The 25416-nt window shown below is 39.2% G+C and overlaps 1 protein-coding gene across 1 annotated transcript in view; it reads right to left on the reverse strand.

The window, feature by feature from the left end:
* Window positions 1–9279: 9279 nt before the first annotated feature.
* The window catches only part of LOC117402120 (adhesion G protein-coupled receptor E3-like), a 48430-nt gene continuing 32293 nt past the window's right edge, over window positions 9280–25416 (reverse strand). The window contains exons 10-18 of the mRNA XM_059008033.1: window positions 24971–25143; window positions 21205–21375; window positions 20191–20391; window positions 19196–19431; window positions 18465–18531; window positions 17670–17761; window positions 15656–15815; window positions 15069–15164; window positions 9280–11531 (exon numbers count right to left, since the gene is read on the reverse strand). Of these exons, the coding sequence (XP_058864016.1) occupies window positions 11451–11531; window positions 15069–15164; window positions 15656–15815; window positions 17670–17761; window positions 18465–18531; window positions 19196–19431; window positions 20191–20391; window positions 21205–21375; window positions 24971–25143 (1277 nt within the window). The 3' untranslated portion in view covers window positions 9280–11450. The remainder of the gene's footprint in view (window positions 11532–15068; window positions 15165–15655; window positions 15816–17669; window positions 17762–18464; window positions 18532–19195; window positions 19432–20190; window positions 20392–21204; window positions 21376–24970; window positions 25144–25416) is intronic.

The raw sequence follows: 25416 nt of genomic DNA on the forward strand, positions 1-25416 counted from the left end.
TGCCACACCGCTGTCAGCCTTTCTGCTGCCAGCATTACCACTGGAGGAGGACCTCGCTCCGCTGTCAGCGGTGCCACAGGCAGCATTCCCATTGCCAAGATTGCCCTGGCTGGAGGAGCCAACCGTGGCACTGTCAGCATTTCCGCTGACAGCATTTCTGAGGCCAGCGTTACTAATGGTGGCACTTCCGCTGTCAGAATTGCCCCAGCTGGAGGAGCCAGCCTTGCCTCTGTGAGCGTTTCCGCTGACAGCATTGCTGTGGGCGTCTTTGGGCCCAGTGATGCCTCTGTTCCTGGCCCAGGACACTGACCAAGACTTTTGGGCTTTTAACCCTTTGCGGTCCATTGTCGGACTGGGTCCGACATTGCAATTATTCCTCACAGGTCCTTTGTCGGACTGGGTCCGACATCATTATAGCAACGCAATAAACGGGTGTTTAGTCGTTTTTTCTCCGGAAAAAGCCGAGAAAACCATTCAATTGCCGAGTGGGAGCGACAGGAGCCGAGACAAGTCGAAAAAAAAAAAAAAAAAAAAAAAGGCGTATCTCATGAATAGTCATACATGGTATCAGGTATCAGATAATGGGGCAGTCATAGTAAACAAGCTGGCTGAGTGCATCAGCACACAGAGACTATCATGGACATTTGTAGAGCTTTTTTCAGATGTTATAGTAATAAAATAATGACTTGGATCGCATTATTGAGGAGTTTGGTGATAAAACGAGTGATCCGGAGATGATCGATCGGTATGTACGACTATTATTATTATTATTATTATTATTTATTTCTTACATAGCTGAACGCTATAGCAAACGAAAGGGTGGGGCGGGGCTGGAGATGCCTAGTGAATGCTTTGTTGATATGCAGGGCAATTTAAACCCGTTTGACTGTGAAAAAAAATACTTTTAAACAGCGCGTATAAAATTAACTGCGCGTGTGAAAATTAATTAGACGCGCACTTAATAAATGGACTGCAAAGGGTTAAGGTGGGAGGTGGCCGTTGAGGCCATGTGTGCTGCGCACAAGGGGGGAGATATGTGACGGGGTACTCCCCGCCCCTGTGCGTATTTTATGTTTTGTGTTATTTTGTATTTGTATTTGTTGTATTATTATTTAAAATGTATGGTTTAGTGTGTAAAAACACAGTGTTATGTTATTATTATTTACAGTCTGGATGGGGTTACAATGCCACATCCAGATAAACTCGTGAGAATGCATGGTCAACAGTGAGTGATTATTGACAACACATATGAGAAACCCTGTGCCGAATGTGGTCGGGGGATAAACTAGGTAACTGATAGTCAGTTAATCCCTTGGCCACAATATAAAAACAAGCAGCTTTGGCTGAATGGGGTTGGGTTGTCCAGAGGAGGAAAGAGACAAGTAAGAACTGATATACTGAAAGTAAACAAATGCTACTCGTGCTGGGTAAACCAGCATGATACTTGTTCATGGTGTGTTGTCTGTTTGTTTTGGCCATCATGCCTTTTATTTTGTGTCAGTGTGTGGTTTTGTTTTGTTCAACCTTTTTATTTATTAATAAAATGTGCAGCAGCGCTTACCTCGCAATCCTGTGCGTCGATTCTCTTCCTGGTCTGCCGTCACCACAAAGCCATCTCTGTTACAAGGTGATGTCAGGATATGCACAAAGTGATGTGGGGTGCAAAACCCCCATAATGCTAAATCGTGTGTTTAGCCACCGTAAAGTCTGATTTTACCGGTCGCTAAAAATGCAGCGTATGTAAAGAATTGTGTTCACCTGGCGTTTTGCACCTGCTGTCAAATTTGCACTTTGCCATCATTAATCCATTATAACTATATTGAAATGCATTCAAATGAAGAAAAGAGCATGGAATTTGGCAGGATCTGGATATTAACCGGGCGCCAACATTATAATGTAATGCAAGGATTTTGCCTTGCACTTAGGCATTTGCTGACCCTCCAAAAACTTTGCACCTCTTCTTACAAGGTGCAAACCATTGTAGAAGCGAGTAACTATGAGATGCATAAAAGCACACACCTGCAGAGACCAGTCATTCGCTTCAAGATGGCTGCTGTGTTACACTTGATGTGGTGACACTTGGCTCTTGTTGAGGAGAGGCAGGAACACGTTCGGAGGAGAAGGGCAAGACGAAGAAGACCCTGCATATTCAATCCCAGGGTCACTTTGTTTTCAGATGCCGGAGGATGCGGTGCTAAAGCGTTATCGTCTCACTCCACTGGTCATCCTAGACCTAATAGCTGAATTGAGGGATGAGCTAGTCCCCAACATCTATCTAAGGACTGCTGCTTTCCTTTCAGACCACAGTTGGAATGTGTGGAGAGATGGCCCAATCCACCTTTTCCAGAGCGCTAGGCAAATTTCTGGATGACATGCTGAAAAGGGCTAGCCAATACATCTCATTTCCTAAGGATACTCACATAACTGGTGTTGGCTGAAGCTTTTCCAAACAACTCTGTTTCATGCTGAGTGACTTCTGCCGTAAGGACTCTCAGCTCCTTCTCAGAAAACTTTTATTTATTTTTTTTTCATGTGGACTTTGCTACCCTTATATTTGACATATATTTTTTGCTTTGTATTTTCGTGCTCCACAAATGTTATACAGCGTCTACTGCTCTCTGTTCTCCTAACTCTGTAAGTGCGGCCACTAAATAGACCGATGCGCTCATTGAGACCCTCAGTATCATAATTGCGGCTCATTATTTGTGCGTGTTGAGTAAATTGCATTGCTCTTAATTTACATAAGGCGTAGTGCAAAATAATTGCCTGGCTGCAACGCAATTTGAATTTTGCATCTGCAATTATTTGCCCTGTACCTATACTTACATCACCCCGTTTTGCGTTTAGGTTTTTTTTTTTTTTTAAAAAAAAAAAGGAACATCATTTCTGAGAATTAGCTATGCTGAAGGATAGTCTATATATTTGGTAAAAGTAAAACATAAATAAATAAATACATTAATATAAATATTGAAATAAATGAATACATAAATGAATACACAGACATGTATGTGTTTATTTATTTATGTTGATATTTATTTATTTATTTTTCACTATCATATAAACAATGACATTTAATATTGTATTAAACGAAAATAAATATTCAACAGTTCTTGTTCAATTGTATATTAGTAAAGATTTTTGTACAAAGGTTGTCATGCTTTCATATATTTTTACTTTCAAATTAAAAAAATATATTGTAACGACTCGGACAATTGCTTTGTTGCAGGACTTGTTGTCTGTTCAGTTTGTCTCATCTGTCTATGTTACATGTATTGTAAGGGGAACGGGACGGGTCATGTCGTTAGTGAATGGGGGGAATGTGTGTTGTTGTTTACGGGGGTTGCAGAGCATTTGAGAATTCAACACCGTCTCCCTTTTTTTTGAGACGGGGCTCAAAAAAAAAAACAGCAATAAAACCAATACAGCCTGTCTCCAGCACTCCTCTAAAACCCCAATACCTTTTAAAATACTAGTTTAAAAACACAATGTGTCGGTGTGCCCCGCCCCTGTGTTTATTTTGTGTTATATGTTGCGTGTGGTGTGTTAATGTTGGTGTATATGTATTGATGCACGGGGTATAAATGGGTTTGTGTAACACGAGTGATTTAACATAGATAGTTGTATTTAGGCACAGGGATTGCACAATCACTTCACGTGCAGATAAAATATGTAATAGTATGTGAGCACAGGATTGCACAAATTAGTTCACGTGCCGAGATTCAAGTGAATGATTAATTAGTAATTGAATCTCGGCACAGCTGTATATATATAGAGGCACGAAGCACTCACTTGGGGCTGGGTGTACAGTGAGGAGGTATGAGAGAGAGCAAGAGGAGAAAATAATTATAATTATAACAATTGCTACTTCATGCTGGAGGTCCAGCACAGTGGTACTTGTTTGTTTCGTTTCGTCTGTTTGTCTGACTATTTGTTTTGGCCACTGTGCTGTTTTATTTTACAAAGTGTTTTTGAGTTTTGTTTAAATCTTTTATTTGTTTTGTTAATTAAAACGCTGAGCGCCGTAGTGGCTCAGTTTAAATCCCAGTCAGCTGTGTTGTGCTGCAGCTCCTGATCTAACATGGGGATAGTACAAGGAATTGGTTAGTAAAGTTTAGTAGATCCTTGTGGCAAAGTGGCTGCTGATTGGAAACAGGTGCAGAGGTGATGCAGTGCAGAAATAATCACACACCAGGAAACTGTAATCCGTTTGGAAAAGGAGGTCTTTTATTTATAACTCCCGGTTTGGTGACCAAACAATAAACCTCCGGCAATACACACCAATGTGTAAAGCATGAAAGAAACAATAATACATGGATTGCAGTCCAAATAATACACACACGTTATCCGCCCCACAATAATACAAAACACGGTCACCAGTCCGGGTGCATGCAGTAGTGCTCGTGGTGGGTGATAACAGTCAAACAGTGACTGTGGTGGAGTGTTGCTCCGGGTAGTCCTGACCCAAGGCGACAGCTCCGGAGACGTGTTAGCCGTCTAGTGAATTCACAAAAACAAAAGACAATTACTGACAATGACAAAACAAACAAAAGAATCACAAACTCTTTTTAGTTTTTAAAGGGGTTTCTCCCAGTCCTTCCAGTTCCTTGTATTTCGAACCAAGTGAAGGAAAAAATTTGCGATTCTCCATCCCCTTTATGCTATCACGCATGACCCCTTGGTAAACGAGTGCAGCTGTCTCTACTATCTGCAGTTGCTACGTTGTTTCCCTTCTGCGTCAATACGTTCCTGCAACAGAGTCTCGCCTTCTTCCAGACTGACTGACTTCCCGGCCCGGGGAAAGCACTGTCAGGCCAGCCTGTCCAAAGACTTCTCCTTTTGCTGCTTCGTGCCCTCACAGGTCGGGAGGGAGATTTACAACCAAAACTCATTGTATTTCTGTCACAATCCTCCACAAGAATAAAGAAAGATGGTATTTGGATGAGTGTTATTAGTGAGGATGGATGTGTGAGAGGGGTGGGAATAACATTGGGGGGGTGGGGGGGGGTGGGTATACTAACATACAACCGATGGAATATAAGATGTTTTGTATTAACATAGTTTTAAAAAATAGATTACTAATGATAAGAATTAAACCTTATCTTATGTTTAATTATTTTCTTTGTTGCACAGGGATAAAACACACAATGTTTCTGGGTGATCAGGAAACAGTTTGGATCCCACTTAAAATAGAAAGGAACCATCTGCAACAACTGGGTCTGTTCATGCAGCGGCAACTTCAGAGCTTGTTGTAAGTGTCCTGCAATAGGTACGATAGAATGTAGGTGATGGACAATCCCAAGATAAAGATAAACACACACCCTGGCGGGCGGTGTATACATTGTTCTGTAAGCTCAGAATCAACGCAGGGTTAATGAACTCTTAAAATTAAGTTGCAAATAGCAACTTAATTTTAGACATCACTCATATCATATCAAGCTGTTCTTAAGTGTAACTTCTTGTTATATGGGCTTCTGCTGGCCTTGGTGAAGTGAAGAAGAAATGCAGATGTTCTCACATCATGTATCACGGTTGGGAAATAAGACCAAATTTGGTCAAGGACATTATGTAAGCTAGCTGTATATATGTGCTGTATGAGGTAATTGCTCAGGTTAGCTTAGCTCACAAAACGAACATCTCTGATGCCATGAGAGCTGAGACATATACTATCTGTGTGCCATGGCAGCTCAGAAGAGAAACATGTACACTGATGCCAGCTCAGAACACCATTAATATTTGTTTATTTAGCAGACGCCTTTATCCAAGGCGACTTACAGAGACTCAGGTGTGTGAACTATGCATCAGCTGCAGAGTCACTTACAATTACGTCTCACCTGAAAGACGGAGCACAAGGAGGTTAAGTGACTTGCTCAGGGTTACACAATGAGTCAGTGGCTGAGGTGGGATTTGAACCTGGGACCTTCTGGTTACAAGCCCTTTTCTTTAACCACTGGACCACACAGCCTCAACTGAGGCCTGTTTGTGAGATCAGTTATGTATTGCCTTTGATTTGCTTTGTTCCTGAAATAAAACTTGATTAAAAGTTAACGGAAGACAACTGACATTATTTTTAAGAAGAAATCGAACCTTACATGTGTGTGCTTTCTTTGGAGTGGGAGGAGCTTTCCCTGATCACCTGCACTGTCGGCCATATTACTCAACAAACCAATACATTTTGACAGGTCAGTTTGAGTTGTACGCTTGCTCATATTCACAGTATTAGTGAAACATCCTTTTTGAAAGGCAGCTGCTTTCATTACTATTTTTCACAAATAAATTGAGGTCCGCAAAAGTGCTTTCATGTGAAAGGATTAAGTCTGCATTTTTACATTTTGGTCTACATGCGGACCAGCGGACCAGTTATTTGAAGCCCTGACTATATGCTAAAAGGAAATAATGTGTACAGTCTGTTTTGGCGCCATCATATTTAACCAAAATGCTATGAATCCTATTGACTGTGCACCACCAATCCCGTTTAATTTACACATCACAGCCCACCAGAAATAGTATGCAACATCATGTACACTCGCCAATCATTTTAACATTTTTCAAATTGCTTCCCACCCACCTCGTCTTCGTATTCTGGTGTGTTTTTTATATGTACATCAAGCAAAGTTGGCGACTCAGTGAGTGCAATAATTTGCGTTAGAAATGGGTAGATTAGTTTGCTACATGAGGACCAGCACTGGTATTTACATTTACTGGAGCTGAGGATGACCCAAAGCCCCAGTACACTATTTGTCAGGAGTCTTTGTCAAACAAAACTCTTAAACCTGCAAAATTGAGATGCCATTTATCTACAAAGCATTTAGAATGTGAAAAAAATAACTTTTTTTTTAAAAAAAGAAATGGGAACTTTGCCATCAGCACTTTAAATGCGCAAAATGACAACATTCCTTGATGAGCTGGAAGCAAAGATTTAAGCCCAGGAATCTCATTAAGTTAGGTACGTTATATAAATACTTTTTAACCATTAGCGGTCCATTTATTCAGCGCGTCAGGTCCAATTTATTTTCACACGTGCAGTTTATTTTTGACAAGCTGTTTAAAAGTATTTTTTTTTTACAGTAAAACAGGTTTAAAAGGCACTGCATATCAACAGGACACTCATTACTGCATCTCCAGCCCCGCCCCACCCCTTGTTCGCTGTATTTTTCACATACCTCTATCTGTATTCATGAGATACGCCCCTTTTTTTCGGCTTCTCTCGGCTCCTATCAGTCTCACTCGGCCATTGAATGGTTTTCTCTGCTTTTTTTCCGGAGAAAAAACGACTAGAGACCTGTTTTTTATGTCTTTTTGATGACTCCGAGTTACCCGAGTTATCACATGCGTTATTGTCACAAAGACGGCCGGAGTGGGTGGCGTCAGACCAGATGCAGGAAATAAACAGACAGAGAGGTGTGGTTTGATGGAGCTGAGCGAATGGTTTCGCTCAGCATTTAATAAACAGCACAGAAAATAAAAGGTTTTAAACACAAAACAGGGCACGGCACTTGCGCCAAAATAAATAGACGAACAAAACGGACTAGACAGTGAACAGACAGACAAACAAAACACGGTGAGCAGATAACACTTATATTTACGCTTTTTCACTTTTAGTTACTCCTTCTCTCTCTCCCGTTCTCCACTCACCGAACACCCAACCCCGACTGAATGAAAATGTGCATCTATATATACTGTTGTGCTGGGATTCAATTACTAATTAATTATTCACTTGAATCCCAGCACGTGAATTCATTACGTGCAACCCCGTGCTCACATATTACATTTAACCAGCACGTGAAGTGATTTGTGCCCTCCTCGTGCCTAAATACAAATCTACATTTTTAAATACACGTGAAACACAGACCCGTTTATATCCCGTGTACCAATCTATACACCGACATTAACACACGCACGCAACATACAACACATAAATGCACACAGGGGCGGGGCGCATTGCCACAGTTATACTAACGATTTTTCCCAGAGATACTTGCAAGGACAAGACGTGAATTTGCTGCAGACGGTATTACAGTCAAATTGTCAACGATTTAAATGATAAATCCATCTAGGTATTCTTTCGCATTTGATTCACACAGTACATATACCTCTGGCAGGTATGCAGAACAGGGAGAGAAGCGCTTGACAAGGGAAAAAATGTGCTAGATGTCAAAGTGGATATAAGAATGGCAGTAATAAAGCCAGTTTTCTTGAAAACATTAAAAGTAGGCCGGACATTTCCATCAAAGGATTTCAAAAATCTGGAATTAATCTGATGTGATCAGAAACCCCAGAGGCAGCGTAAACTGTCCTTTACTGTAGCAGGGCTGTTCTTTTTTATGTGAAGCATTTTTGGGTTATTATTTTTTTTTCTTTTAACAAGGGTTGAAGTAAGTAAAGAGAAAATTGTTTACTCCAAACTTATTAGAAAGTCTTTAACAAAATGGTTGATTGTTATTGTCAATATGTGTATATACGACTACTTAAGACACCCATCGCACCGGTATGGCAAAGTCCATAAACAAAACAAAACAAAACATTAAAATAAATGAGTTCTGCACCATATAAAGCTGAGCTGATTTTACCAGTGCTTGTTAGTCTATTAACCACTTTGAAATTATTTCGAAGCAAATTAAAGCATTTTCGTTTCGGCTTTATAGTAATATAAGTTTTTTCACGTGGCAACACTGTTCTACAAGTACATGATACTGTGATCTTTCTACTGTGTTATGTTGTGAACCATAGCTAAGTTTTAAAACTGAGAGATAGCTTATGCTTATTGTAAAAGTTTACCGGTAACTTAAAATTAAAGGGCCATATAAGAACTGATTAGAAGGCCTTCTTTGTTGTTCTTCAAGTCGCCGCAGTGAAACTGTAGATGCTATAACAACTTACTGTAAATTAGATATTGTTTTAGCAGACAGATTTCATTCAGTAAACATTTATTTGAATGTTTTGGGAATTAAAAGTATAAATGCAAAATTTTTCTTGTGAACATGATAAGTGAAAAACACCCAAGGTAGCAAATTCGCCAACTTTAATACCAGTCAAAATGTCCAGTTATACGGTATCTTCCCACCCCCTACAGCATTTTCGATTGACATTTAGTGATGTAATTTCCTCCCAGCCCGAATTCAGACTTCAGGCCAGCCAAGGAGTGAAACCGGACTGGAGAATTGGGAGCCAACTCGAGTAACCCAAGTTCTGTGGTTCATGGAAATGTGGTATAACTGGTGGTGAGAACAAACGAAGGCTTGACATTTGAAATTCAAAGGTGCATAAAAAAAGGTGCATAAAAACAAGTAGGTAAGCAGTTTTATTTTACATTTATGAAAAAAAGAATACATCTAGCTGAAGCATAAAAATAAATAAGTAAATAAAGGTGCATATCTAGTACAAAAATAAATGAACAATGAATTTACAACAGAGTGTGCGATAAGACATATCTTACCAGTATATGTTGTAAATATTACTGTAATTTTAGATTTCACATTAGTGGAGCTGAGAATTGAAAATGTTTTAATTTGCACTGTTGCACAGTTGAGAATCCTGAGGCAAAGCGCACCAGCTTGAGGGCGGGGGAAGGGCTTTGCATTGGAACATCACATCAGGTGCAAAGCTTAGGTGCAGACAGAAGTAAGACATCACTTAAAGCTTGATCTCTATTAGATTACATCATCCCCACCTGCAGGGGCAGTGTATACATTTGAGGAGGTCAAACCTTCAGCCCAAGCACGTTCAGTGCTTACACATTCCTACAGAACAATGTGTGCAATTATTTAAAAAAAAAACACACACACACATAATGAAATATATATTAACAATATATATTAACATCACTCTTGGACTGATACACTAATGACCCAGTTGTGTCAATGAGTTTTGCAGGTGTGAATGCTCAGTAATGACTCAGTTGTTTCAATGAGTTTTGCAGGTGTGAATGCTCAGTAATGACCCAGTTGATTCAATGAGTTTTGCAGGTGTGAATGCTCAGTAATGACCCAGTTGATTCAATGAGTTTTGCAGGTGTGAATGCTCAGTAATGACCCAGTTGTTTCAATGAGTTTTGCAGGTGTGAATGCTCAGTAATGACCCAGTTGTTTCAACGAGTTTTGCAGGCATGAATGCTCAACAATGCTGTTAAAAAGCCAGGCTTACCCTCACCTGGACCCTATGTATATGTGAGGAAGAAATGGAAAAATCAGATTGCTGCCAATCACTGCGCTGAACTCTAAAATTGTGATTTGCTAAATAAAAAACAATGACAATAAAGTGTCTTAATGAATTAGTAGTGCTTTAGAATGTAAAGCCTATAATTACCCAAAGCCTGCAAAGGATCGGTGCCATGAAGGAGGGCATGTAATGGAGACATTCGCATTTTGTGGATAGGAAACTTATCACAATATGACCTTATGTTACCACCTTTAAAAAATCAACTTGGTTCCAAACAGAGACAAGTAAAAAATATTGCAGATTTGGGCAAAAAACACTATTTGATTTTTCAGAAATATACGTTGATAGATGAAATGGTAGTTATATTAGTCCAGAGAGGATAGACAAAGAGGAGATGCAATCCCTTTTATTGGACTGTTGTGGGGTGGCCCCACCCCTGTGTGTATTTCGTGTTTTATGCTGTATGTGGTGTGTTTCATGTTGTCTGTTATATGTGGATATAGTGGTGCACAGAATATAAATTGGGCTATGTAGCACAAGTGTTGTAATATGTATTTACGCACAGGGACTGCACAATCACTTCACATGCAGATAAAATGTGTATTCGTATGTGAGCACAGGGAGTGCACAAATGAGTTCAGGTGCTGGGATTCAAGTGAATAATTAATTAGTACTTGAATCCTGGCACAACTGTGTATATAGGTACACGTTTCTCTCACTCGGGGTTGTGTGTTCAGGAGTGGAGAACGGGATAGAGAAGGAGAAAATAATTAAACAATAAATAAATGCTACGCATGCTGGAAGACCAGCACGATACTTGTTTGTTTAGTGTTTGTCCACCGTTTGTTTGTCTGTCTATTTGTTCTGGCCCTTGTGCCCTTTTGTTTTGTGTTTTGTTAAGTCTGTGTGTTTGTTTCACCGTCCGTTTATTCTTTAATAAATACTGAGAGCAGCCATTGCGACTCAGCTTCACCCCGTATTCACTCCATGTGTTTCTGTTCCGGGTCTGACGTCACCACTACTGCGGTCTTTGTAACATGGACTAACTAAACAAAAATGAATCACAAGCTTTCAAAAATCCTTTCCTGCTTCCACCTGAAGAAGAGACCTTTGAGGTCTTGAAAGCTTGTGATTATTTTTTTGTTTAGTTAGTGTAATAAAAGGCATCACATCTCATTCTCTTTGTCTATCAGAAGTATATACAACCTAAGTTAGATTTTTGCCAAAATGTAAATGTTGCATTTCAGAGGGGGCAATTTCCCACCGCATAGGCACCCATTCATTAACAGTGATGTCTATTGACTTTCTTTATTCCATTGCACACGTACTCCTTTGCACGTAGAGCTGCAGTTATTGATCTCTGCTGTGGTTTCATTCTGAAAGACAAATAAAGATGGGTTACTGCAGATGAAACAGTCAGAGATAATGGGCAGAATTATTGTATCGAACTCGTGGTATAATAACGAGAGCTTTAGTCGCAAGTGATTTTCAAACTAAATGTGTTAATTAAATCAATCCGTTAATGCTTTGAAATTGAGTCGATGAGGAAGTTATGAATGCATTTCTCATTAAAAAGCTTAATTGTCGCAGGTCACGTATATCACTTCCTGTCTCAACGACTAAATAAGGGGAACTCGTTAATAAAAATGCATGTTAACGAGATCAAGAAAAATGAATGGAAGCATAATTTGCTGTTACAGAAACTACTAGCATACAGCAAGATGGCTCTCCCACCAGCAAGCAGCAGCCAAATGGAAATAAAAAATAATGGGAATATCTATTTTGTGTATAATTTGTAAACTTAATTTACAATTGTGCAGAATGTGCATTTATTAGATAACTTAACATATAAAATGCTGATTTACGATTATCTGGCATGTGGGTAAAAATCTGACGCCACAGATTAAAAAATGTAAACTTTATTTATTTATTTTTTGGATGCCATCTATGTATGTTGGTTGAAATTTGTTTTCTTATAAGAACAAAAGAACATAAGAAAGGTTACAAATAAGAACATAAGAAAGTTTACAAACGAGAGGAGGCCATTCAGCCCATCTTGCTCGTTTGGTTGTTAGTAGCTTATTTGTTTATTATATATTTATATTTGTTTATTTAGCAGACGCCTTTATCCAAGGCGACTTACAGAGACTAGGGTGTGTGAACTATGCATCAGCTGCAGCGTCACTTACAATTACGTCTCATCCGAAAGACGGAGCACAAGGAGGTTAAGTGATTTGCTCAGGATCACACAATGAGTCAGTGGCTGAGGTGGGATTTGAACCGGGGACCTCCTGGTTACAAGCCCTTTTCTTTAACCACTGGACCACACAGCCGCCTTATTGATCCCAGAATCTCATCAAGCAGCTTCTTGAACACTTACAGTATTATAAGATGTTATAATGTATGCATACAAATGTGTGAAGGTGAAAGTGTGCACTGTACATAAAGTGTGGGGGGAGTCTGACAACATTACAAATACCTTTAGGCAAAATCCATGTCAATGATCTTGATCACTTTACTTATTCCATTGGTTTGGAGACAATCTCGTCCGTGGCAATAGATCTTTTGAAAACAAGCCCTGACAGCCCCATATTGCACTTTTTAACTATTAGATGAAATGTTTACAGAATACTTAACAACTGCTTTTAGGACCATGCTGCATGATTTGTTTATTATTAATAGCGTTATACTTAGAACATAAGAACATAAGAAAGTTTCCAAACGAGAGGAGGCCATTCAGCCCATCTTGCTCGCTTGGTTGTTAGTAGCTTATTGATCCCAGAATCTCATCAAGCAGCTTCTTGAAGGATCCCAGGGTGTCAGCTTCAACAACATTACTGGGGAGTTGGTTCCAGACCCAAATCACGCTTTTATTTACAACAAAGTGAAAACATAGAAATTAAAACGTGATTTGTTATGATTTAATGATAACGCTAATGAATGAGTCACGATTATAGCAGTAGTTTTTACGTATTCTGTAAATATTTAGTCTAATGGTTAAAAAGTACAATGTGGGGCTGTCAGGTCTTGTTTTCAAAAAAATATTGGCAAGGACATTATATACAAACCAATGGAATACCATGTGTGTATGTGTGTGTGTGTGTATGTGTGTGTATTTAATAGAGAGAGAGAACGGCGTTTGCCCCGATTCTGTAGAGCAGAAATGGAGCACTGAAATACTGCACTGAAATGATATTCTGAAGACATGTCTTGCCCCGTTATAGAGTGCCTGCCTCATCATTAACATATTCGCCGAAGCGACATCATCAAAAAAACGCAAAAAACGGGTTTCTAGTCGTTTTTTCTCTGGAAAAAGCCGAGAAAACAATTCAATGGCCAAGTGGGAGCGACAGGATCTGAGACAAGCCGAAAAAAAAAAGGGCGTATCTCATGAATAGTCATACTTGCCCCTGGCATCAGATAGGGGCGGCCATAAGGAAACAAGCTGGCTGTTACTGAATCAGCGCACAGAGAATATCACGGACATTTGCAGAGCTTTTTTGAGATGTTATAGTAATAAAATAATGACTTGGATCGCATTATTGAGGAGTTTGGTGATAAAACGAGTGATCAGAAGATGATTGATCGGTATGTACGACTATTATTATTATTATTATTATTTATTTCTTAGCATATGTGAAAGCTATAGTGAATGAAAGGGTGGGGCGGGGCTGGAGATGCCTAGTGAGTGCTTTGTTGATATGCAGGGCCTTTTAAACCTGTTTGACTGTGGAAAAAAATACTTTTAAACAGCGCGTCTAAAATTAACTGCGCGTGTGAAGATAAATTGGACCTGACGCGCCTGACACACACTTAATAAATGGACTGGAAAAGGGTTAACAATTGAACACAGTATAAAAAGCAAAGTAGTCCTAAGTAACAACTGCGTGTGTTTGGACTGACACAGAAAGAGGAAATCAAAGAAAGAAAAGTAAAATAAAAGAATGACTAGGATGAGTGAGGGGTATTTTTCTCTGCTGTACTCCATTGCTAAATTATTGTAGTTCACATTTAGAGGATGCCACAGTGATAAATAATTTGCTTTATTTATGTATTCATTTAAGATTGAGTAGTTTGGTATGTAACTATTCTCAAACCACTATTTCCAACATCCTTAAATTTACAGTTTGGAGGTACTGTAGAGCTATAACTACGTTACTACAAAAACAAATCCATAATTTAAAAAAAAATGATTTAAATAAAAAAATCTGATTTAAATCAAATAATTACGATTTTTTTCTTTTTTTTTCCTTAATTAAAAAAATTGACCTTTTGAAAATCCTGCCCAATGGACCTTGTAGAATTGGGGTATTATAGTGTGCTAATGTCCTGCAGTGGAGACGGACACACACTTCCCAGAGTGTCTGCACTGGAGAGCCAGGCTGGTTCACAAGAACAGCGTCAGAGCTCGTTGCACCTGTAGGGTTCAGAATCATCACAGCAGATGCAAAGCATGTTGGGAGTTCTGGTTTGATTGCTGTGACTCTGGGAATAGCAGTGGATTCATTACGTTGTTTTATGTTAGTAGAATTGTTATTGTGTATTAACTGTTATTGGTTATGATGGATGATGCTTGAAAAGTTGTTTTGAAAAACTTGAATATTTTGGTGATCCTGATCATGTTTGTTGCCCTGAAGAGATGAAGCCAAAACGTCTGTAACAGTTTTTGAAGACATCAAAAGGAATTTGCAGAGTTCTTGGGATGTTCTCACTCAGGTTCGTCCAGACAGAATATATTCTCAGGTTACAGTTTAACTAACCAGCATATTACAGTTTTTGACTGGTGTTATCTGAAACCCATCACTATCTCTTACCAGCTTATAGTGGTCTTTACACAATAGATAGATAAACTGAAAGAAACCGCATGGATATTTCAATTTTGGTTGTTTGTGATGCCAGTATTCATGTCTCACCATTATGATTTCCATTGGAACTGTAGAAGATGTAAGTTCTGAGCTGTCCTTCTGTTTGTAGATGCGTCCAAACCATTTCCTATACTCCATTCTCACCTGGTGATAATGAAAAAGAATCAACAATATGCCAGCGTGACGTTCAGTCCCCAGGCTGGGGAACATGGGTTTCTACAACATTGACTGAAAAGACTGATATTGTATTGACTGTGGTACCAGTATTATCAGTCACTCTGCAGAAACCCATTCAGCGTGCTTCCTGTCTTGGCAGTCACCATTGTGCAAACCATTTTTGGGGATATAATGAAAAACAAATTACACACAGTAATTCTGCATTGGTCGTTAATAGATAGTTTGTGGGGTACCATGGAACGATGAAATGGGATGGGATGGAATGACTATTCAGGTGGGGTAAAATTGCCCGTAGATGCCTCACTTCCAATGCATTTATTCATCAGTCCCAGTAATAGTTGCAGAGCAGTATATAATGGTCATTGCAACTTGCAGGACCAGTGATCCAACTCAAGGGTATCCCTGCAAAATACTGGATAGTAGCATAGCATAGGTAGATGCAGACAATGGCTTCTTACCTGCTGGTTTAGCACACAGTGCACCAGGAAAATAAAGGGACCCTGCAGTGAGTTAATAATGACAAACACAAATCTGAAGAACTCCAATCCTTGAAAGAATCCCAGGATCCAGCTGCAGCCCATGATGAAGCACTGTGCAATGGCTTTGAAAGTCAGCAGTCTAAAGAAACACAAATCCACAGAATTAGGTCACATAGTCCAGTAGAATGCAGTTCTAGTGAATGTGACACTAGGTCAAATTGTCCAGTAGAATGCAGTTCTAGTGAATGTGACTGTGATAGTGTGCGTGGATGATTCACAGATGGACACGTGAGTCACACAGCTGAGTTGCAGGGATATGGTGGGCGGATCGAGACAGTGAAAATGGTGGACTTCCACAACCGGGTGTAGTACAAATAATAGATTCATTTATTAAATGTAACCACAATAGAATGTGGCACCCAGAAAACAGGAATCATTGGAACAGCAAAACAAAACTATTTACAGTAGGGTACCTTAGTGTGGCAAGTAAGGGGTAATATGTCTTTAAAGCAGAAAAAAAAGAGATTTTAGGGAACTCACCACCTTTTGAAAAAAGAAAAGCAGATTGCCCCCTGGAACAATGGAGAAAAATGTAGAACTACTGCCTACTGTTTGTGGTGAGTGTTCTCTGCATTTTATTAATATGTTGTGGCCACTGTTTTATATGTGTGTGTTTTATGTGTGTAGTTTATAAATTGCTTGGCTTGTTTTTAATAGTTGCTAAGAATACACTGCGATGCCACAGCATTTATGAAGAAATTGTTTTTAAGGAGAATTTTATTGTGGTTGATTAAATGCTGATTGCTTTGCCAATGCATTTTTTCACTTTAGAAATCTGGTTGCACAATGTTTGTAGATTGATGTTTGTGTTATATTGCACATTGTTATCTTAACATATTAATATGCATTTTTAATTTTGATATTAATTCATTTATTTGTTGTGTGTAGTGTTCTTATTCTGTGTGGCTTTCTGTGCTTGTGTAACTTTGTCAGGAGTTAAGAGACATTTGTGACATCCTTTGACTCATACAGCAACTTTATATTAAGTCGTCTCAGCATTCATTTGACTTCTTTTAATGAATGAGTGGTGGCCCTGTATTATATAACATAAAGGGAGCCCCCATTACATTAGTAGCAGGCATCTTCCAGCTCTTTGTAGCTTTGTATTGCTCAGTCCTATCCTAGGTTACCCTGGCGGATGGCGGGTAAACCATTCTCCATTTACAGTTTTCAACCACCGCCCCCACAGTACAGAAGATCATTAACATTAATTAGAAGGCGAATCATGCAATGTGTATTCCCTGTTTGTGTATTCTTTTGTAAAATAAATGGTTCAATATTGATGATGTACCAGAGAACAGAATTCAGCAGTGTACTTCAGAAGTAGTCAGAGATAAGAACATAAGAAAGTTTACAAACGAGAGGAGGCCATTCAGCCCATCTTGCTCGTTTGGTTGTTAGTAGCTTACTGATCCCAGAATCTCATCAAGCAGCTTCTTGAAGGATCCCAGGGTGTCAGCTTCAACAACATTACTGGGGAGCTGGTTCCAGACCCTCACAATTCTCTGTGTAAAAAAGTGCCTCCTATTTTCTGTTCTGAATGCCCTGTTATCTAATCTCCATTTGTGACCCCTGGTCCTTGTTTCTTTTTTCAGGTCAAAAAAAGTCCCCTGGGTCTACATTGTCTATACCTTTTAGGATTTTGAATGTTTGAATCAGATCGCTGCGTAGTCTTCTTTGTTCAAGACTGAATAGATTCAATTCTTTTAGCCTGTCTGCATACGACATGCCTTTTAAACCCGGGATAATTCTGGTTGCTCTTTTTTGCACTCTTTCTAGAGCAGCAATATCCTTTTTGTAACGAGGTGACCAGAACTGAACACAATATTCTAGGTGAGGTCTTACTAATGTATTGTAAAGTTTTAACATTTTTGAGTCAACATAAACTCCTAGGTCTTTTTCATAGTCTTTTTTTGCGTCAACAGAAACTCACCTGGTGTCTTTCACTTTGGACACGTCCGTGTTGAGGCCACACATTTGCGATCTTAAAGTCCAGAGAATTGCAATGAAGAGAATGGTGTTTACCTGCGGGGCAAAGGTGTGTACAGTTTAAATCTCTTCAACACCTGTTCATTTTACAAAACTAGAACAAGCAATTATAATAACAGAATTCAAGGGGTCTATTCAGATGTACTGTGAATACCACCATTGTTTAAATATTAAATAAGGATATGTGGAATCTTGAGAGAGGCTTTCATTCAACACTGGATGGGCATGATGGTGCACAGGGGCTGGGCTCAGGGACGGGTGCTCATTTTCTTCTTGGCTCAAGTTTCTTGTTTATTTTTTCAGTGTTAAATAGTGGAGGCGGAAGTCCATACTGTATGCCACTCTTTGTCTGTCCAGTTATTATTATTATTTGTTTATTATTTGTTTATTTAGCAGACGCCTTTATCCAAGACGACTTACAGAGACTAGGGTGTGTGAACTATGCATCAGCTGCAGAGTCACTTACAATTATATCTCACCCGAAAGACGGAGCACAAGGAGGTTAAGTGACTTGCTCTTCAGTGGTTGAGGTGGGATTTGAACCGGGGACCTCCTGGTTACAAGCCCGTTTCTTTAACCACTGGACCACACAGCCAGGGGTCACACAGATTAAAGTTACTCTGGACATTCTTTGACACAGGGTTATAGAGAGCGCCTCATAATCTGTGGGAATGTGGAGGCTGTCTGTCACACTTGAGATTATGCATACATCATGAACATGGCATGGATATCTACTTACAGCGATTGTGACACAAACAGGACCAAGAAAACTCCAGGCAAATCCTCTGTCATGACTCAGCCAGCAACTGAGGAGCACAATAACAGTAACGATTACACCTACACTACTTTCCCTTGTAAACGTTTGCCACTTATTTTTGCACTTTTACCATGATTTTTCTATGATTATATTATGCATTTACCTAAGTTTAGCCTGGTTTGTCAATTTTTTAAAATATACTTTGCCATGCTTTCACTGTGCTTTATTACTCTTTGCTGTTCTTTTACTGAGGGAAGCTTTTACAAGGGTTAATTGCCAACAGGAACTGGAGCACAGTTTATACAAGAAAATGCAAGTGCACTACAAACAAAAAACAATTATTATGTCAAAGAATAAAAAGCTATAACATTTGCGGCTGGTTTCACAGGCCCTGATTAACACTCATCTTGGACGACCTACTGTATTGTTATTTTAGGTCAGGTAGTCCACAATCAGTACTAATTGGGGTCTGTGTAACCAGACGTTAGATTGTTTGCTAGTTTGTAAGTTAATAGACACCACTGCTCTGTATAGTCTCTGTATATTCAACACACACATTTTGAACAATGCTAAACCCATTTGTAAACATTAAGAGTGAACTAAGAGAGTTGTGAGAATCGTATGCTAATAATGGGGTTTAGACAATATAATGTTTGGTTATTACATTATCACACAGCACCTGTTAAAGATAAAGAAGTTGAATTAATACTCACAATGTGTCGGTCCCATACCCCTCCGTAAAGACTCCAGCAGACACAGCCACGATGAGAGCAGGAGAGCCGTACCCAGCCAGCAGCAGGTACCTCCTTCGCAGCCCCTGCCTGCTGCTGTACTTCACCACATTCAGGTTTCTCACCAGCAGGTAGAGCTGAACTCCCTCCAGGCACATCCAGGCAAAACTGGCCGTGAAGAGGTAGTGCAGGAGCCCAGCTATGACTGCACACAGCACCTGAGAAAGGACAGGCAGGGGGGCAGGTCAGCTGAGGGTTAAGAGATATAAAGCCTCCCGTGTGATGATACCATAGACTGCAGAAAGGCAGGAGTGACTAGCTTCAATATGGGACAAACGCAGGTGGTGAGACACGTTGGTTGATAGAAGTGAACACATCCAGAAAAAGTCTGTCATTACCAAACTAATCATTTCAGGGGATCAGCCTGATTGCCCTTCTCTGCTCCTTCTCAAGTGTCTTCTTTTATTCATAGTGAAGTGAACTGAACAACACACAGTAGTCTAGCATGGTCTAACTAAAACTACCTAGGCTTGAATACTGCTATTTTGTCCATGTAACCTAACATTCTGTTTGCCTTTTTGTTCTCCATGCTGGTGAGATTGTAAGAAGTTTTCAGACCACAACTCCCCCAGATTCACAAAGGTAACCATGTCATGTTACCTTTCATTTGAGTGTTGTTGAGGCAATGGTAAATCTGGAAAGCTATGTTCCCTGTTTCTCCAGGTTTTTGTCATTCATTACAAGTTATTCATCGTAGATGCTGATGTACTGTAACAGCAGACACTCAAGCAGGAAAACACCACATCAGCTTTATGTGGAAAAGTAAACTAACCTTTAACCTGGCATTGCTACAAACTATACAGTCAAAGCGCGTGCTTTTTAAAGTCTTCTATTGTTCTGTTTCCCATTTGTTTTGTAACCTGAAAACCCCTCTATATCAACACAACCACAACCCTGCACTGCAGGCAGTGACTCACCTTCTTTTCAGTTCTGGACACCCCAACTAGAAACAGGAAGTGAGCCAGGAAGAGACAGACACTCAGGTGCAGGTGAATGGTGGTGTTGGCTTTATGGATTGAACAGCAGAATATGAATGTAAAGATAGCCAGGCTGAGGCAGACCAGGGATGCGATCACTGCAATGTAGTTGATCACTGTCAAGGCAACATTTTCTTGCATCTGAAAAAAAGACAATAACATTTTAATCAAAGTTTTGGAGTTTCTAAAAATGGCCACTTGGGAATATGTGAGGCATTCTTGGGATTGTTCTCTAAAACAAGCCATGTATGTCTCATCTGGCCTGAGGTGAAGGTGTAAGGATATTCATTGTTTAATGACTGCAGTTTGGTAAAGTAAAAATGTTGATCTCACAAATTCATAAAAATTCACAAAACATGGCTCAGCTTACACTTTGTCAAAGAGGCTGTGATACATGTGCCCCAATAGGCTCTATTCTCAAAACTGTAAGGATTGTTTTGTGGAATATTTTGAAGGACTGTTTTGGCTTAAGTTAAAAAGTGGTGTGAAAACTCAGTAATCTTAATAAACTCAAAAAGCTTAATCTCAAAAAACATTTCATGAAATTCAAACTAAAAAAATATTCTTTAAAATGTGGTGATTAGGACGTAATGGCTTCTCAGTGTTATGTCTTTTACATGGAATTTTTTCTTTAGTTAATTAAAAGCTGGTCTTTGAAAATATGGAACAATGTGTCTCAACTATCAGTTACATTACTGATGAAACCTGTTGTTTTTGTATCAAACCGATTTTAATTATTACTAGTAAGTACACACTTGGTTACTTTTGACTTTCAAGGTTGTGCAGTTGCTGTGAAAATGATTTCTGTGTAAGGTAACTGTCTACAGACTCTAGAATACAGATTACATTTGCTGCTTCTTGCGATAATGAATGTGTTTCTTCTTCTAAACACGTACCTGTTGGAATATTAATATTTATCCAAGAACTACTGTTTCATTTGTGTGATGTAAATACCTGTGATTCGTCTAGTGCCATTAATACAGCGAAGCTGGAGAGGTGGTCACAGCTGCACACAGTGTGTGTTTGGTTGGAGTGTAACTTTGTGCAGCCTTCGGTGGACCAAGAGCTTTCCTTCCCTTTGTATTTCCAGTAGACACATATCGTCTCCTCTTTGGTTTTCCTTAACTAGAAAGAACATTGCAAAACTGTTAAACCACAAACTGTGTACATTAACAACCCTCTGTGTCTACAAGGGCTTCCATGATTACAAATATTTGTGAACTTCAGTAAACCAAACTGTACACTTTACACAAGTGCCAAATTAACTTAGTGGGTGGTGTCTGAGTTTAGCTCAGAGAAACTAGATTAATTTCTATTGCTTTTTTACATTTCATTTACTAATGTATGATGTTTGCCAGGCCCGTGCCGAGCACCGAGTACAAACGAGTACTTGTAACAAGTACTTTCCTGAGTTCAATTATAAAACAGCTCATGGTTCCAATACTACAGTGGTTACAGTCAATCTCAAGTATAGAGGTAGAGAGCCAATCCAGGGGAGAAGGAGGACGGGCCATCAGCTACTGCTTTCTTCCACTGTGCATTTTGTTAAAAAGCACAGGAATAGTAAAGTATCCCTCCTGTAAGAGGACAGTGTTTTATCTTAACAAAGGTAAGGGGTTTCTTGTGCTGTTAAACAGGGTACTTTTTCTTGTGGCGTCTTTAAATTCAAGACCTCTGTAGCAGGGTGATGAGAGATGAAAGGAGTGAAATCTGGCCTCCAGACTGGTGGAGGCACTAGAGGGGGCCCCTGCAGGGCCTCACCAAGATGGAACATGCCTTAAGCATAAAGGGCCAAATATTCAAACGTCTTGCGTGTGTCGCAAGGGGAGTTGTAGAGATTTTTTCCCGCAAGTCCTTTTTGGAAAAAAAGTAGCACTTCTTTCGTAAGTGCTTTTCCCACAAATTTGGGGGAGGTGTCATGAATAATTCCGTAAATTCACCACCACGAGCTAAATTGAAAAGTTAAATTGCTCTCAAATTACAATGTTGCATGGAAATCACATAAGAGTGGTTACACTCCTCTTAGTTATTTCGCAGGAAGTATTTCAGGACAATCTCTGGTTCTAGTTAAAGAGAGAACATGGCATTGGTTTGACCCATAGTCTCCGCTGTAGTAATATCTAGCTATATCTAACATTATCAGTGCTGTGAATGCAATAGAACCTGCAGTTTATAGAGATTGCAAAAAAAAATTCTGTACATAAATAAATAAATAAATAAATGAATGAATGAATTAATTAATTAATTAATACATTTCTGTTTAGGCTAGATAGTTGTTAGCTTGGTTTGTTTTTATTCTCTATTATTTCAATTCTATTCATTAAAAAAAAGAAAGAGAGAACCAGACCGTTGTTATTGTTTTTATATATTTTTTGAATTGGGGAAGTTAGCAGGGCAGTGTTCCTGCGTGGGGGTAGGGGCACAGGCAGGCATGAACGTGTTTAAGTTCAACACTAACCCTAAATAAAATGTTGTTCCTGTTATTAAGCAGTAGTATAATCGGAAGCAGTGGTATTTAAAAGTAACAGAAGCCAGTTTTCACTTTAGTGAAGTAGGCTACTATATTTGTTTTAATTAAAAATGTGTTGTTTATTGAAATGAATGTTCCACTTTCATATTGAAGCTTGTTCTGTACTACTCATTCAATCAATTTACTTATATCGTTCAAGACGTTTTTCAAATCAAGTAAGCTTATTTCATTTGTGTATAAAAAATGACAATAGAGTCGCAGTCCTTCTTTCGCAGCCAGTGTCATCTTTATGGCACGTAAATGGTAAAGTAATTAAATGTCCCTGGCAGTGGACTGTCTGTGTTTAGCGCACGCAAGAACTTGCAGAATGGATAAAACTGTGTTGAGAATTGTAAGAAAACGCTTTTGAGAGCAAAATATTTAATGACATTTTTAACTTTCACAGCTGAAGAGGTGCTGCGGCTATGCCTCGTCAAGCACAAATAATGCGTCTTCATTTTGCAAAAACTTGCGATGGTTATATACCGCGAGAGAGAGAGAGAGAGAGAGAGAGAGAGAGAGAGAGAGAGAGAGAGAGAGAGTTGCGGTTGATTTCCTGTGATAATTCATGTTAATTTATTAATTTCTGCAGCGCTGAGATAATTGCAGTTTGTCCGCAACTCTTTTAGATTTCACTCACTCATTTGACACAAAACATTCGCAACTCAAGCAGAGTTGCGAGAAAGATGAGAAAATTTGCAAGATCTTTGAATATTTACCCCAAAGTCCAGTTGTGACAGCCATCTTGGGAACGGCGGAAGCACAGTTGCTCCTGGTTACACTGATGTCAAAGCCGGATTAGGTCAGAAATGTAATCAAATAGCGATCGGCTGTGACAAATTAATAGAGGCGGGATCTGGGGTACATAAGGGGTCAGTGTGGAATAGCAGGGGGCTGAACTTTGGAAGACATAAGTCTAGGCAGAGACGGGACAAAACAGAAATAGAAATCGAAACCGAAACAAAAATACACAGGTTGGAGGATAATGTGTTGCTTTTCTCTGGGATGGGAACTGCACTACAGGGCGAGTCGAAGACGTGGTGGAAGGGGGAAGGCTGAGAGACAGAGGCACCCCGTACACAACAACACTGCTGGTGAGCGAGTGAGAGCCCTGACGAGCCCTGGACTACACGAGGGAGACGGCAACAGAGCAGTTATTTGTGTATATGTGTACTGTGCTTGTAAATATATTTGTAAAATTGAATGCACGTGTGGGGTTTCCACGTGCATTATCCTATCATTGTTAAATACAAAGTATTGAAACACAGTGTGACTGGACTTGTGTGTGGTTATTTATTAACACCCCTAACATTTACACCCTCCTTTCCTTGTTTTGGTTGAACTAAAATAATCTTGTAGCATTTGAAAATGATAATCCTTTTTAAGCAGGTGTTTGTGGGGGCATTTTTTTAAGTTTAGATCAGGTGTCTAATTTTTATACTGTCTTGGTAGTTTCTGTATACACCGAAACTTTGTGTTTGTAAAAAAGCAGTAGACTTTGAAAGGACAGGTTTTTTTCCCCACCATTTTGTGTGGGCTGTTTAACAGGGCAGCACATTTATTTTACCAAGTCCTTTTGTCACCAAATGTTTTTAAACTGTCTGTCTGTACATTGTAAAGGTTACAGGTTTCTATATATTGCGCTTTAATCGCGTTTTACAAAAAATAGCCATTATCTTTTCTTTTCTGAGTTGTCTCTCCACCTGCTGTATATAAAAAAATACATCAATGAACACCTGAAACCCCCCAAATAACTAATAAATCATAACATCTTGCAGATTTGTTGTTTTCTGTGAGCACACAAGAACCTCCCCATCACAATAACCCAACGGAATCCTCAAATAGCTGGTAAATAAATAATAATAGATATATCTTGCAGATTTGCATTCTGCTCTAAGTGATCTCATCACACTTCATCACACTGTGTTCATTAAGCACAGCCTCCATCCAAATAAACAACTGAAATCCACAAATAACTAGTCAAGAAATAATAATACATTCCAGACAATCAAGAATGAAGCATTACATTAGGACTTCAAAACTATCATCTTTGTTTTAAAAACAAACTCATTATTGGAGAAACAGATTCCAGAAACATTCAAAATGATTTCAAACACCATAAGCAGTCATGTTAAAAGCAATTAAAATTAAGATACTTACTCTTATTATTTTAAAACCTTGATTAGCTTTCATTAAGTGTTCTCCACCTACCTCATTGTGATGGAAAGTTAAATGGACTGGCTCTGAAAGTTTGTGGTGATTTCTGCCTATAGTGGCAGTAACCACTTGTGAGTTTAACTGGATAGATGATTGATTCTTGTAAAAGCTCCCCTCCAAGACAGACTCCATCCCAGTGTATGAGACAAACCCAACTGTTATCTGACCTGTGGACACAAGCAGTTTAGGATTGGGTTTTTTGATTTTAAGGTTTTACCCAATATACCTCCATTCACCTGAATGGAATGTTTAAAATGTATGTCAGTAATGACACCCCCCAGTTAGACTGTAAATACAGAATCAGAGCTATCAGTATCATGACTATCACCATGATGACTTGGTTTACTGTGTATGTAAATGAGGTACAGACAGACAGGTTCTTCTGTTAAAATTCTGACACCCTCAATAACTTGTGTTCCTAATAAAGCGGCCAACAGGTG

Source organism: Acipenser ruthenus, chromosome 36, assembly GCF_902713425.1.
Source record: "Acipenser ruthenus chromosome 36, fAciRut3.2 maternal haplotype, whole genome shotgun sequence".
In the NCBI taxonomy this organism is placed as follows: Eukaryota; Metazoa; Chordata; class Actinopteri; order Acipenseriformes; family Acipenseridae; genus Acipenser; species Acipenser ruthenus.